Source organism: Vulpes lagopus, chromosome X, assembly GCF_018345385.1.
Source record: "Vulpes lagopus strain Blue_001 chromosome X, ASM1834538v1, whole genome shotgun sequence".
NCBI lineage: Eukaryota > Metazoa > Chordata > Mammalia > Carnivora > Canidae > Vulpes > Vulpes lagopus.
The window spans coordinates 15,553,189-15,569,762 of NC_054848.1; the positions used below are offsets into that span (position 1 = coordinate 15,553,189).

The 16,574-nt window shown below is 41.8% G+C and overlaps 1 protein-coding gene across 8 annotated transcripts in view; it reads right to left on the reverse strand.

Moving 5' to 3' along the window:
- SH3KBP1 (SH3 domain containing kinase binding protein 1) overlaps window positions 1-16,574 on the reverse strand; it is a 342,506-nt gene that overhangs the window by 65,426 nt on the left and 260,506 nt on the right. For all 8 annotated transcript variants that reach the window (XM_041740052.1, XM_041740047.1, XM_041740050.1 and 5 more), the window contains one exon: window positions 666-773. In XM_041740052.1, coding sequence (XP_041595986.1) covers window positions 666-773 — 108 coding nt within the window. The remainder of the gene's footprint in view (window positions 1-665; window positions 774-16,574) is intronic.

Consider the following 16,574-nt stretch of genomic DNA (forward strand, 5'->3'; position numbering starts at 1 on the left):
CAACATTTCTTGTTCCATCATCATTAGGGAAACAATTCACCTGGAGCGAGGCAAAGATGGACCAGCTCATTTTAACAACAGCATTGGACAATGGGTCCCCACAGAGAGAAAACAGATCAGAGGTGTATGCAAGTACATATATGGATGTGTGTGTATGTCTGTATACATGTCCGTGTTTGTGCACACACAGCGTAGGAACATCAGTGGCCTCACTGCATCCTCGGCTTCACAATGTGCTTTGGAGCCACTTCCACAATATTGGGCATTCCACCCACTGCCCCCCAAGGACATACCACACAGGATGCAGGCAGTCTGCTTACCAAATGGGACACCCAAGAGTTCTTCTCATTTGGGTGCTTATATGTTCCAGGTACTGCAACGAGTGCTTTACACACATTATCTTATTCATGCAACAACACCAGTATAAGGGTCACTGTGACCAGCTGTCAGATGAGGAAACTGAGGCTTGTCAGGTAATGAACTCGTTCACCCTCACACCCGGCCTACAGGACGGCCGAGGGCCCAGAAACCAGGTCCACTGAACGAAAACGCCAGTGCTCTTCAGTGGTCCGCTGAACTCCCCTCACCCGGTATCCCAACACCCATCATGGAAGCCACAAATTCGAGAGCGTGTGGAGCGCTGACATCAAGGCCAGAAGACTTACATTGCCCTCCTTTTCAAAGTCAGGTGGAAGTAACTTCACGAAGTTGTCAGGGAAAACTCCTCGTCTGCCGTTGAGCTCTCCTTCCCACCAGCCCACGTCGATGCAATCCTAGGAAAACAGGGAGAAGAGAGTGAGAAATGGGGCAAGCACCCTCCGAGGAGGCCTGCCACCACTCTCAGAGAGAATGGAGGCCCTTTCCTGGAGGCCGCTATCAGTGCAACAGTGGTTACTGAGACGAAGTCAGCACAAATCTCCAAGTCAGATGGAGGAACAAAAGCACAAGTGTGCTGGAGCTGCTGGCTGGGACTCAAAACCCAGGGCTGCTGTCAGATGCCCTGAATCAATACGATCTTCTTTTCTTTAAAGATGGGAAGATATGTATTTTCTTCGTCTGAATTTTGCTGAAATAAAATGATTTTGTTAACTGTAAAACGTGCTTTAGAAAATACCACACGCACAAATGTTCCCTTTGGTTGCCCTATCACAAAGCTTGTGGAAATTAAAAAGGGCTTTGCGACAATCGGCCAAGCATAAGAAAAATCACACTTTTGGCAAGCTCGTGAACGCATTGTTCTTCCTCACCTTCTCCTCTCAGTGGTGATGGGGCACAGCTGTCATCATGAAAAGCCCTTCCCCCACCTCACAGAACTCCATGTTTGCTTACTAAATGAAAGAATACATCTACTCATTCTTCTAGATCAAACCTGCTTCCCTTCAAATAATCCCTATTCTGTTCATTCACTTGTCAAATGTTTATTGAGCGTCTATTTTATGCCAGGTTCCAGAGAGAGAGCCGGAGAGCTTGGCCTGTGCCAAGCTTCTGTTCTGAGCCTAACAGCCTCATGGTTCTCCTGGGCCTTTAATCTCAGACCACAAAATCATTTCTATTTTACTCCATATCCAATTAGTTAGAAGGCCAATTTGCTCTAGCTTTATAATATATCTCATATTTGTCCTCCAGCTCCAGTTCCACATCTACCAGCCTAATCCAAGACTCACCTGGCCTACCGCAAACCTCCTCACTTGGGCATTTCTTCCTGCCCGGTGGATGTACAGTGTATACTGCTGTTGAGTACACATCCTTGAGTAAAAACCCAGTTCTCAGACTGTGATCACTAATTCCTGTAGAGCCTAAAATGAGCAAAGGCTTTCCAAAAAGTGCTAGAAACACACAGGTCTTTTTAAGGTACGTCAGAAGCGGGGCATGCTCAACAAAGTGAGGAGATCATGCTCAGGGCCCATGGAGAGGCACTCCCGGTCCTCTACAGCACCGGGGTGGGGCAGGGAAGGGGCCAGGAGGGCTCAAGCAGAGATGGTAAATTCTAGTCCTGACCAACACCAAAAAACAGACATTTGAAGCATCAAGTTCAGATTTACCCAGAACAAACCTAGGTTCAAAAGACAACAGGAGAGAATGCTTGTCTTTCTTGGAAAATGACAAAGAGAAGCCCAGGTAAGTATTCTGGTCCTGCTGATGTCACATCACTCCCTAAACAATCCAGCATCAGTTCCCACAGACGGGATTCATGAATGGGGGCGGTGGTGGCAGAGTACGATGGCTCCTGCTGTTCTTCCAACTCTGAGAAATCTCGTCATCAACAATACCAGGAAATGTTGTGAAGGGGTGGGGGGTGACATTCTTTTACTTTTAATCCTTAGAAATTAAACCTTTCAATTCAGAAGGCTCTGCTTTTAAGGAAATGCCTGGCACCTTTTTTCCCCTCTTTTTCCAGACAAGTCCTTCTTCTCTTCAAACCCAGCTTGAAACTCACCTTTAGGAAAGTGATAATGATGAGTGCTTTATCTTTTCTTGGAATACTCACAACTGTGTTAATTTGCACTTCACGATACTCAATTCAACAAACATCTATGAAATGTAAAGTATATTTAAGTTCCTTTTGTAGGCACCAGACGTTAAACACGCAAAGAACATGATCCTTAACTCCAGGGAGCTTAGAGATTTATGTGAGAGACCCACATACAATATTATACAAGGTCCTTATGGCTAACAGGTATCAACCAAGAGCTCTGGTACCAAAGCAGAGATAATCATTCACAGCTTTTCAAACAATCTTAAATCTTTTCATGCGCAAAGGGATTGCTTATGTGAGGACTGAACTTCCCTGCACATTCATTTCAAAGCACCTGATACAGAATTACATCCACAAAAGGCACTCAAATATTGTTGGGTGCTACATTTCTTTCCAAAAGCTTCCTTCCAAACTTTCTGACTGGTGCATATCCATGCCTTGCCTTATCTTAGGCAAGGAACAACCCAATCATTGGGTTGAATCATTGTAACGAAGCCTTTTCCTTTATGTGTGAGAAAAACAATGAAGAAAATTTGCAGAAGCATATCGAGAATAACTGGAGAACTCATATATGCCTACAGGGGAAAAGTATGCAAACGACATATTTATTAGATCTCCCATCAGTGGCGAATGGCTTAGATGGCTTGTCTATACTCAGCTTTTTAAGGAAAACATTAACAGTACTAATCATTGTGTAACTCAAGGTAAGAGAGGGAAGGTAGAGTACAATCTGTCTTACTGTTCTGATTGGTATGAAGACAAATACAAGGCTCATGGATGAGATAAGCACATTCCTAAAAGAAAACAGCCAGTGTGCCCCAGGACATGGAGGAAAGTGAAAGGGGGAGCCCCGCTGCAGGATAGAAACCAGCTCAGGGTCAAGGCATCTGGAGCAGGGCGCTTCTTACCCCCTGGCAAGAGAAGCTAATTTAAGGGAAATGGGAACAATTCTGATAGCAAAATGAGAAGTGGAAATACATCCTTTCTGACAAACCAGGCAAAAGAACAAGCCTTTTGATGGCAGAGACGAAGAGACAATTATTCATATGAGGGCTGTGCTTCTGGAAATGTAAAGGAGCAGCAAATTTAATTTATTTACCGAGGACTGAAAACATGCAGGATAGCAGAGGAATTCAGGGGTAAACAGAAAATCATAATGTCCTTGCAGGGCTCCCGAGCTCAGAGCCTAGTGGGAGAGGCAGACAGCGAATCATATGATGCAGAAATGCCAGCAGGAGTGCTAGGCCAGATTTAAAAACAAGTGGGGACCAAGATGAACCAGGTAGCCTAAAAAGAGACAATGAGAGACGAACCAAGGCAATGAGAAAGGTCAGAAGCAGGATCACTAAGCATGAAGGAAGGGAAGAGGGAAAGCAGGAAGCAGGGGTCATGGAAGAAAACATTCAAGAACCAGCACTTAGAGTGAAGGCAGTGCCTGGCTCCCAGGGGGCTCCCAACCAACATCTACTGAAGAGCGATGTGAAGTGTGAGGCAAGATGGCCCTTGTGAGTGACAGAAGCAGAATGGCAGCTGGTCAGTGATGTGCGAGGCCAGCATGTCATCAGGGTGGAGCGGATGTCCCCAAGGAGGATGGCAGGAGGTGCGTGAAAGCAGGACAATGAGATAGCAGCTGACCACTGAGGAGAGAGGCAGTGCAGCCAAAATACTGGAACATGTGAGAGTGACCATTTAAATTCTTTTCAAACCTGGGACACTTAATAATCACACCGGAAACAGAGATGTAACCCAAGATGATGACCACCCTAGTGGATTTTGAGATTCCAATAGTGATGAGTAATGGACAGTATAAACAGGTTGAGGGGGCAGCTTCTGAATGAGGCAGGAGTTTGCAGTGGGAAAGAGTGAAAGATCAGCATGTAGATGAAAGTTTCCAGAACAATGACAATTAGAAATAACTCTACTGGCACAAAAGCAGAGGAAAGTACTTTAAAAAGAGTCAAGAGTATGGAAAGAATGATATTTCTGACATAGAATGGTCACTCTTCTATGACCAAGTCCTCAAAATGGTTTCCGGTTGCCTCATCACCAGGCAGATATTTGAGTAAAATATGGTATTCTTCCTCATAAAAAACAAATGATGTTTTTCCTTTGAAGGAATGAATAAATAGAGCTGTAGTTGTGCTGTCGTCCTACCTCTACATTCTGCACTATGTCAGGTTCTCGGAGCTATCTCAGGAAAGGGGGAAGAGAGCAAACGGGCCTGCAGAGACTTAAGTGGCCCCCTGGTTATAAAAACTCTGGGTCTCAGTCTCTTGACACACAGGAAAATCTTGGCGAGGTGTAAAGAGCCACATAACTGCTGGTGGTTATCATTATTATGGTGATTCTATGGACTGGTCTCAGGGACCTTGAGGGACAATATGATCAGGAAATCTTCTTTTTAAAGAGATGATAGATAGATAGATAGATAGATAGATAGATAGATAGATTGACTGATTGATTATTTATTTATGTGGGACACACAGAGAGAGGCAGAGACACAGGCAGAGGGAGAAGCAGGCTCCCTGTGGGAAGCCCAATGTGGGACTCGATCCCAGGACCCCAGGATCATGACCTGAGCCAAAGGCAGACACTCAACCACTGAGCTGCTCCAATGCCCTGACCAGGAAAGCTTCTGAATTAAGATCACACACATTTGTCACCATCCTTGGGTGAAACCACCAGTGGCTGTAGCTCACACACTTGGAAGAAAGCCAAAGAGAGGGACACCAAGGCCCCAGGGCAGGTCTGAGGAGGGAAGACTTGCCCAGACCCCAATATCATGCCTTAGTCTACTTGATCCTGTCGGAGGAGCCCTGAAAAATGTGGCTGAAGCACTCCAGCAAGTCACACAGCTAACCAAAGCAGGAGCCGGCTGACGGTCACCTCCCGACATGCAACTTGTTGGCAGAAAGTCACCAGTGAGCTCTGGCCAATCGGACTTTAGTCTAGGCACTACAAATGTTTACAAAAGACAAACCTGCCACCTGGCTTGCAGATTGATTAACAGAATGAGCTGCAACCTCCTCCTGGGCTCCCTTTTGTCAAGAATGCAGAGCAACCTAATAGTTTAGGGTTTATCAATGGTGGTTGCACATTTATCTGGGGAGTTTTTAAAATTCCCAATGCCTGGGCTACACCCCACAATTCAAGCACAATTTCTAGGCGGTGGCACCAGGAAATCGGCCCTTGTTAGAAGTCCCCAGGTCCTCCCAATATGCAGGTTAACAATCAATGATTTGGACTAGTGCTTCTCAAACTTTAATGCACATACTATCCACTTGGGGATCCTGTGAAGACGCCAATTTGGATTCAGTAGGTCTAAAGCAGGTCTGAGATTCAGTATTTCTAACAGGTTTCTGGGTGATGCATATGCTGCTGGTCCATGAACCACACTTTGAGTAGCAAGACTCTCAAAAATGGTAAGCTTTTTGAAAACAAGGATCTTATCTTTACACCTTTACACCCACCAAATACCTAGAACATTGCCAGGCAAATACCGATTCTGAATAAATGTTGGCTAAATGGATGAAATGATGGATGGCCCAATCTTCCCCCAGACTATTGATCTACTTCTCTCAATTTTCAAACATCAGAAGTGAGGTCAAATTGAATGAGGAAGAGCAAGTATAGATTAGCTACACAAGAAAGCTTCATCTATATGATGTGGCTTACCTGTTGGTCTGTACCGCATTAATTATTTGTCTATAATTGTAGAAACAAAAAGTACCTCCAAAATGTAGGCCACATTTTCTCAGACACTGTAAGTGCACTATTTGAGTTCAGACGGGAATGCATTGCTTACAAATGGACATATCAAACCAAAAAATGGAAAGATTAAAATCGATTCATTTTAAGTGCTCAGTCACTTCTCTTGGTGGTTAGCTGTCCCCACATTCCCCAGAAATTTCTGATTTCCCAGAAGTTATCCAGCATGGCTGAAAAAAAAATTTCATGGCCTTCTTTGATGACTGAGATATCACGCCAGAAGAAAGTGAGTGCTGTACACTTTCAGTGTGGCTGTTAAGTGAGCCTCAGAGTGTCCCGAGGGGGTCTTACACCCTCAGCATCCCACCAGCAGTACAGAAAGCGCTGTTTAATATTTACTAATGAACGTCTTCTGCGTGGAGCTTCAGGGGGGCTATTGAGAGAAAGATCCATAGAAGCCACAGCCCAAGAGCACTCAGCTTTGCCTCTGCTTGTTAACACCTCCCCAAGAGATGCAATTATTCTGCATGGCTGGGATTTTGGCTCAGAATTTCCAACATCCCCGTAAGTCAGTTATTAAAGCAGGCTCATCAACATCATGGTTTATGAGGTAAGAGGGAAAAAGAAGACTACTGTCTCTCTCAATGTCAGAAGAAATGCCTGACAGACCACAGTTCATGAGAGAAACCAAGGAGATAGCCCCAGATACAAACTCACTCAAGGAAATGTCACATTCCAGACTAAAAAACCCAATGAAACAGATCAATGAAACCAGGAGCTGGTTCCTTGAAAAGATAAACAAAATTGATAAACCTTTAGCCAGACTCATCAAGAAAAAAAGAGAGAGGACCCGAATAAATAAAATCAGAAATGAAGGAAGAGAAACAATAACTGACACTGTAGAAATACAAAGGATTAGAAGAGAATATTATGAAAAATTATATGCCAACAAATTGGACAACCCAGAGGAAATGGACAAATTCCTAGAGACACATAACCTCCCAAAACTGAATCAGGAAGAAACAGAAAAATTTGAACAGACTGATTACCAACAATGAAATTGAATCAGTAATCAAAAAATTCCCAACAAACAAAAGTCAGGACCAGATGGCTTCACAGGGGAATTCTACTAAACACTTAGAGCAGAGCTAATACCTAATCTTCTCAAACTATTCCAAAAAATAGAAGAGACAGCAAAGCTTCCAAATTCATTCTATGAGGCCAGCAGTACCCTGACATGAAACCAGAAAAAGACACTGCTAAAAAAGAGAACTATAGGCCAATATCCCTGATGAACACACATGCAAAAATCCTCAACAAAATACCAGCAAACCAAATTCAACAGTACATTAAAAAAAAACATTCACCATGATCAAGTGGGATTATTCCTGGGATGCAAGGGTGGTTTGATATTCACAAATCAGTATGATAGGGGCACCTGGGTGGCTCAGCGGTTGAGTGTCTGCCCTTGGCTCAGGGCATGATCCTGGGATCCGGGATCAAGTTCCGCATTGGGCTCCCTGCATGGAGCCTGCTTCTCCCTCTGCCTATGTCTCTGCTTCTCTCTCTGTGTGTCTCTCATGAATAAATAAAATCTTAAAAAAAACAAATCAGTATGATACATCATATTAACAAGAGAAAGGACAAAAACCGTATGATTATCTCAACAGATGCAGAAAAAGCATTTGACAAAGTACAACATCCAATCATGATAAAAACTCTCAACAAAGTAGGCCTAGAAGGAACATATCTCAACATAATAAAGGCCTTATATGAAAAACCCATAGCTAACATCATCCTTAATGGGGGAAAAACTGAGAGGTTTTTGTTAGGTTCCCGACCTTAGGTTCCCCCTAAGGTCGGGAACATGACAGGGATGCTCACTCTCACCACTATTGTTCAACATAGACTAGAAGTCCTAGCCTCAGCAATCAGACATCAAAAAGTAGTAAGTGGCATCCAAATTGGCAAGGAAGAAGTCAAACTTACACTATTTGCAGATGACATTATACTCTATAGAGAAAATCCGAAAGACTCTTCCAAAAACTATTCAAACTGATAAATGAATTCAGTAAGGCTTCAGGACATGAAATTAATATACAGAAATCTGTTGCATTTCTATACACTAACAATGAAGTACTAGAAAGAAATTAAGAAAACAATCCCACTCACAGTCACATCAAAAATAATAAAATACTTAGGAATAAACTTAACCAAGGAGGTGAAAGACCTACAAAATGAAAACTATAAAACACTGATGAAAGAAATTAAAGGAAAAAAAAAGGAAAATGTCACATTACAAATGTCAACATTCTAGGATTGTCAAGGAGTCAAGTCTAGGATTGTCAAGGAGTGATTGTTAGGGAGTCATTCACTATTTTGTTGATAATGAGAACTCATGACCTCAAAGAATTTATCTAACTTGTAAAAAAAAAAAACCCTGATTTTTTTTATTGGGCAATAGCTTACAGGCTTTGCAACGTTAGTTTAGGACTCTGTCATTTGACATATTATATAACTGGTAATGAAAAACTAGGGATGCCTGGGTGGCTCAGCGGTTGAGCGTCTGTCTTTGGCTCAAGTCGTGATCCCACGGTTCCGGGATTGAATCTCATATCGGGCTTCCCGCAGGGAGTCTGCTTCTCCCTCTGCCTGGGTCTCTGCCTCTCGAAAGAGAGAGAGAGAGAGAAAGAAAAATTGGATGAGGGACACACAAAGAGCACTAATCAAGCCTCCACTTGGTCATGCGAATATGAACTGAAGCATGTATGGATGCCTGCAAACTATTCAGAAATGTCCCCATGTCTTCTATAAGCTACTCACAACATCCCTCACATTTTCCTACTTCTTCATACATAGAGTAATTTGTGACTGTATGGTCTCAACAACTATATAAGCTACACCCTGAAGACTGGATTTTTGCGATCCTCCTTGTAAGAACGTTGAGTTTTTGTTATGGCGAGCAAGTTACTTGCAGATCAGCTTGACCTGTCAAGGCTCTGCTTAAATACTTTGTTAGGGTAGGTTAGGGTAGCACTGTTCCCGTGGCTGCCTTTTCTGGGTTCTCAATTAGATGCCAGGTGTATTCAACAGAGTTTTTCTACCCTGCTTGGCCAGAAAGGCCACCACCCTCCCATCCCTGGTGACTTCTGAGATACTCATTCAGCTCATGGCCCACCTGCTCCCATGTGCTTGTTTTCTGCTAGGCCTGGCAGAGTCTTGCCCTGTTGATGCACAGCTTAGTATTTGACAAAAGACTCAAGAGACTCCTCTATATAGCCTGCTGGAGCTTGCTCTTTGTACAGCTTGCTCCTTGGCAATTCACTGCCCCGAAAGTCCAGTCACCCTGGCAGCCCTGAATTACAATCTCGGTTTCCTCTAGCTGATGAGTTTTCTGCTTTCTGATGGGGCCCACTGCCCTGTGTTGCAATTTTGAAAGAGCCCCCAGGAAAACAGCCAGGGTTGATGTGGAATCTTTATCTCAAGGATTACATCCCCGAGCTATGTATTACTCAATGCCTAAAAACAGTGGGTTCACGTATTTTGTCCAATTTTAAAGTTGTCTATGGCAGGAGAGGAAGCCTAACACCTTTAATGCCAGCATGGCTACAGCCAGAAATTATACTTGCTTAAAAAAGACTGTTTCTTTAATTAGAATTTATTTTATTTTAGATTTAATAGAACTTTAAGGTCTATCTTTAAAAGTCTGAGCTATTTCAAGGTCTAATTCCCAAAAGAAGTCCTAGAGAAAGAATTTCTAAAATGAAAAGACATACGAGAGTTTTTTTAATTATCCTGGAGTCTCCTCTGCTTGTCATATGTACCTTTCTTTAACAGGGAAGGTGAATATTCCCTAAGGAAAAGTAGAGTCAGTGTTAAACATCGTTATATGGAAAATTTAAATACATGCAGTAAGTCAGTGCCACCCAACTTTTTTTTCAGATAATAGAACACATATAAAATGATACTATTTTGATGCCATATTGCTGGAAGCCAAATTTTGTTGAAAGCTCTCAACTCAGAGGGGGCTTCCAGCTACCTAAGGCCCTTTTGATCCACCTGGAGAGCTGAGGGGATCACTACCCTATACTCTCAAAACCCACTCAGAGCATGTGGGTTAGGAAATGCCACAAAAGTAACCTCTGAGTCCAGATGTCACTTAGAACTGATCAAAAAGCAGAGATCAAATCTTGGTCCCCAGAAAGAGAAGAGAACTTCCACAGACATTATGGGAGGCAGGCAAGCAGGAATGAGGAAGGCCTGAAGGGATTTTAATAGGAGAGAAGCCAGAGCAGAAGCCCCTAAGGCCTCATTACTCACAGCCTGTTTCCCTCTTAGAAGAAGATGCTTCTATCTGCAGCCTCTTACAGAGAATAGCAGCCAACAGATACTTCCATAACAGTCCACATTCAGAATCACCATTCATATTGGGCATCTCCCAGAGTTGTGGGGCATGGCCATACAGTTTGTACGCAACAAATATACAACAATAACTTACCAATTTCATCATTTTATTTGCAGGTTACATAATCTTAAGTTTCAGAAAATATTTATGCTTTTAGCCTCTTTCCTAATGTCAGAATTAAAGACCTTCTACCCCCATAAATCTACTTCAAAAATCAGCAATCATGTGAAAAGGGGATATTTGCAGAGGGGACCTGTCCTGTTTACTTATGATTGGGCTTGAAGCATGCCATGAGCCATTAACACATGAAGGCATGTGAACAAGTCATACACAAAATGCAACTCATTAAGGAAGTGCTTATACATTATTTGGGTCTATTTAAACATAATCAAGTATGCAAAATTATGCACCAGTATTTTTTCATAGAAATTTCCCATTTTCGGGATCCCTGGGTGGCGCAGCGGTTTGGCGCCTGCCTTTGGCCCAGGGCGCGATCCTGGAGACCCAGGATCGAATCCCACGTCGGGCTCCGGGTGCATGGAGCCTGCTTCTCCCTCTGCCTGTGTCTCTGCCTCTCTCTCTCTCTCTGTGACTATCATAAGTAAATAAAAGTTAAAAAAAAAAAAAAAGAAAGAAATTTCCCATTTTCTACTTGTTAAATCACTTACATCGAGATGACTATTTAATGCTAAATTTTTAAAAAAGATTTATTTATTTGAGAGGGAGAGGTAAAGGGAAGGAATCTTCAAGTAGATTCCCTGCTGAGCATGGAACCCCACCCCCACCCCACAGGGCTTGATCCCACCACCCATGACATCAGGACTTGAGCCAAAACCGAGAGCCCGACTCTCAACCGACTGAGCCACCTAGGTGCCCATTTAATGCTAAATTTTGGAAGTTGTTTCTAATGATACTCTTGGATCATTCAAAGCACCTGGCTAACAACACAGTTTACCTCTCAAGGAAGTGCATCCTACAGCTGTTTTCATTTGCATTCATGTTTAGAAAACCGTATTGATTCTGCATCCTGACACATGCTTTTCTTCCATTAAAAGGGTAGTAGATATAATAAAGAACCATTTTGTTTCATTGACAAAGACATTGGCACTTATAAAGCACCTTTCATCATGTTTTAAGAGATTTTCTTAGCTCCTGCAGCATGTCTAAGAGATAACAAAGACAGCTGTTATGGATGAAGGTGGGGGAGTATCTTCAGTTCACAGATAAGGACCAGGAAGGCATATGAGGTAAAGGGCATAGCCATGACCTAATATTATGAATGTCAAGATCATCCAGCTGTAGCAACTATTGGTAAATTCCTAAATTCCTACCTTCCATCTCATTCTTCATCAGACAAGTCTCGGTTTCAGTTTTCCTATTAGGGAAAACTTATTCCCTTGGCATAAAAATTTGTTTCGGCGTCTTTTTCTCCATCCTCAGCAAATATAGCTTATAAGCCTTGTGCAGTGAGTGAAAAATACAATTCCCAGGTCAAATCCAAGCCCTCAGGTTGCTCAGCTGAGCCCAGGCCCAACTGGTAGAGTGTGGCTACATTTGTTTGCCACCTTGGGGGAAAGGACTCTGATAAGGGAGACTTGTGGTCTTGTGTTACAAAGGATATTCGTAGGAAGACTGCGAACAAAATCAAGCTCCTTGAAATTCATGCAATTACTTATCAGGCAATTATTTACTAACAGTGGGGCTCAGATCACCTTGTAAGAGAAACAGACCAACCAACATTCTCTTAATGGTATCTTTGCAGACCAAAAGTTTTTAATTTTGTTAAAGTTCAATTTAGCAGTATTTTCTTTCATGGACTGTGCTTTTGGTGTCATGTCTAACAATTCTTTCTCCTATGTTTTCATAAATAACATTTTGCAGTTTTTGTTTTACATGTAGATCTATGTTACATTTTAGTAGATCTACTTTGCGTGTAGATCTACTCAGTCCATTCTGAATTAATCTTTGCATCATGTGTTAGGTTTAGATTAGGGTACATTTTTGTTTTTGTTTTGCTTATGGATTTCCAATTGTGCCAACATCATTTCTGAAAAAGACTCTCCTTTCTTTTTTATTTTCTTTAAAGTGAGGTGTTTTTTTAAAGATTTTGTTTATTTATTTATTCATGAGAGACACAGAAAGAGAGGCAGAGACATAGGCAGAGGGAGAAGCAGGCTCCAGGACCCCAGGATCACGACCTGAGCCAAAGAGAGACGCTCAACCACTGAGCCACCCAGGTGCCCTCTCCTTTCTTTTTTAAAATTTCCCTGTACTGGGCAGCCCAGGTGGCTCAGCGGTTTAGCACCACCTTCAGCCCAGGGCCTGATCCTGGAGACCCAGAATTGAGTCCCGCATTGGGCTCCCTGCATGGAGCCTGCTTCTCCCTCTGCCTGTGCCTCTGCCTCTCTCTCTCTCTCTGTCTCTCATGAGTAAATAAATAAATCTTTTAAAAAATAAAATTTCCCTGTACCTTTGTTGAAAATTAACTGGCTATATTTTTGGGGTCTGTTTCTAGATATTCTATCTCGGGGGCCAGAAAACTATAGCCCATGGAGCAAATCTGGCCTGCTACCTATTTCTGTTCATCCCACTGAAAATAGTTTATACATTTTTAAATGGTTTTTAAAAACCGAGAGAAGAATATTTCAAGGAATGTGAAAATTACACAAAATTCAAATTTAAGTGTCTATAAATAAAGTTTTATTGGAACTCAGCCATGCCCATTCATTTACTTCTACGACTGTTTTTGGATAGTTGCAACAAAGACCATAAGGCCTAAAATATTTACTCTCTGGCCCTTTACAGAAAAAGTTGGCCACGCTCTCATCTAGAATATGAGGAAATATATATATATATATATATCCATGCAGAACCTCAGGGGCTCTCTGAATGCCACTGTAAAAAAATGCTTGTAAGGACAGAAGCTTTAAATAGAACCTCTGAAAGCCCTAAGGAAGGCAGAAAAGGAATGCATTTAATAGCCAGCTACCCTTTCCAGCTAGGACTAAAATATAAAAGCCTTAAGTAAAACTATTCTTAAAAGGATGAATTGTACTGCACTATCTAGTTAAGCAGAAAATGGAGAAAATTTAAGTCTAAAAGGTATTTATTTTTAATGATGTTTTTCTTAAATATCTCCCTGAGTCATAAACTAAGAAAAAACATTTGTAAAGTGAAAGATGACAGGCTAATGTCATGAGTATAAGGTAGTTTTATAAAAATCAATTGGAAAATGACACATAAAATTCTCAACTTGAGTAATCATTTTAAAGAATGCAAACACCTATCAGATTAGCAGAGATTAGAAAGAATGATAATATTCGGGGATGACAAGGATAGGAAAACATTCACACACACTCCTGTGGGGAGACTAAATTGGCAGTCTTTCATCACTTCCATCACTCAAATGCCTTTAAAAGGAATTGATGCAGCATTACAGTTAGCTATTTATCATCTATAAATAACAACTATTAACATTTATTCAGCACTTACTCTGAGGGAGGCAGGCTAAGTGCTTTTACTACCTTAACTCATTCAATCTTTGCAACACCAGGAGGTAGGTACTACATCATCCCCATTTCACAGACATGGAAGCTGAGGCACAGAGACTCTGAGCAACCTTCCTGAGGTTATACAAGTAGTAGAAAGTGGCAGAACTAATTACCTGCACAAGGAATTCACGACACAGTGACTGCATGCAACATGGTCTAAAATAAAGAAAACCTAAAAATAAGCTAAACATAGAAGAAAACCATGGTACTTCATACAATAGGACACAAGGAACCATTTAAACATGCTGCCCAAGATAGACATGATAGATTTAGAAAAAAGAGGGTTACAGACTAGTGTGTGTGATACGATCCTGTTTTTATTTTTATTTTTAAGATTTTATTTATTCATGAGAGACACACACAGAGAGAGAGGCAGAGACACAGGCAGAGGGAGAAGCAGGCTCCATGCAAGGAGTCCGACACGGGACTCGATTCCAGGATTCCAGGACCACACCCTGGGCTGAAGGCAGGCGCTAAACCGCTGAGCCACCCAGGGATCCCCGTTTTTATTTTGAACTATAATCTATGTGTGTATGTCTATGTATAAAACATCTGGAGGAATACAGCTCAAATATTGAGAAGTATCTGAAGGTGGTGAAGTCACAGGTGATTCTGACTTTTCTTTGTATTTATCTATTTATCACTTTTCTTCTCATTTTTTCTCCAAGAGTGTTATTTATAATTTCGAAGTACTATTTAAAAGTGCATCCCATGCCACCTTCCATCTCAGAAAAGCATATTTTAATAAAATGCAAATGTGAATAATAAAAAGAGCTTTGAGATACTCTAATAAGACAGAGGCTGTGTAACCATAATAAATTACTTTTATCCTAAGAAAAGTCAAAAAATAAATAATAAAGGGGATTTTCAGGGAGAGTGCTGAACTGAATTTCAGGATAGTTCAATAGATGAAGTAAGAACTTCCAGTCACTGGGAATTCGTCTTTTCTTCTTCCCATAGTAACTTCTCAGAGCAGTAACTAGAATTCAACTTTTATATTTCTAAAGCACTTTCAGCCACAACATCTCATTTACTTCTCACAATGGCCCTCTCTGAGTAATACAAACAGAAAGGTTGGAAATAGAAAACAGAAAGCGTTTCTCTAATTCCTTAAGACACCTGCAGGCTTTCCTGTGTGGTGCAGGAGAAAAGTATCCCAAGATGGTGGTGTTGCACAGATTACTAATGTCCTGCCACTAAAGCACAGCACTCTGGGCAGAGATGATCATTAGGCCGAACAAACGCAGGGCCCCGTACAACAGTTTTACATCACTTGTAGAGGCATATAAAGCTGGGGAGTCTTATCAACTGCAAACTCATCTGTCTATGAAAACTGCAATCATGGCCATCAAAATTTGGGGGTGATACTGTCCTGATTGTCTACAGGTAAACTAAAGAGAAATTTTCTACTACCTTGAGACCTATATTTACCAGCCTCATCTAATTGAAAGCTGCGTTTATAATAAATGAGCTCAGTGAGGAAGTCTCGATCAAATATACTTATAGCATCAGGATTCTTCTCAACAGTCCCAGTGTTCTGGTTACTTTAAAAAGGAAGACAAAACAGTAGCAAACTGTATTCCCCGGAATTTCTAATGCTCTGAATGGGAGACATACTGTGACTTGTGTCTCCAGTAAGGGCATATATGCAGTCTAACAAGACAGGCCATACCGCAAAAAAGTACCTCCTATGACATAAATGACTCATTTGCTGAACACTGGCATTCTTCAAATGTGTGTAAACCCAGATGATCCCAGAACTATGCTTAACTTCTTCATTCACTCATAAAACATGTCCTTCTAATGGGTCTGTCAGCGTGTCATCATTTTCAGGGTGACATCTGCTAATTTACTCCTCACCCTTGAAACCACATTTAATCCCAGCATTTTAGCTCTGCTAAAAGCTTCAGCAGTGTAGAGAGAAAGGGGTCAAGGCCAGCAATCTATTTAGCTGATGGGCTTTCTTATACCAGCCTGAGAACCTTTCTTGAGATTCCTAAAACCACTTCTCTTTGAACAAACATCCTTACTTCCTGTGGGGCGGGGAGCAAGGAAGTGTGAAAACATTTTTCCCCGTGAATAAATGTTTCAATTAATGAATTAATCAGAGGGAGGCAGGAAGAGAAAATAAACATTAGGACAAACAAAAGAACATATAATCATAGAATGACTTAAGAAGGAGCTCAGGACTCCCGCCTTTCTCTCTCTCTCTTTCCTCCCTCCCTCCTTCCCTCCCTCCCTCCCTTTCTTCCTCCTTCTCTCCCTCTTTCTCTCTCTCTCTCTTGCTTTTTTTCATGCTAAAAGCAAGCAGAAAACTAAGTGGTACCTGGCCCAAAGAAAAGAGGAAGGCAAAAATCTGCCCACATAGAAGAAAGCCTAAGGAAGAGGGAGAAGAGGGCTTCAGGAATGGAAAGAACCAACATTACCCCTGAGC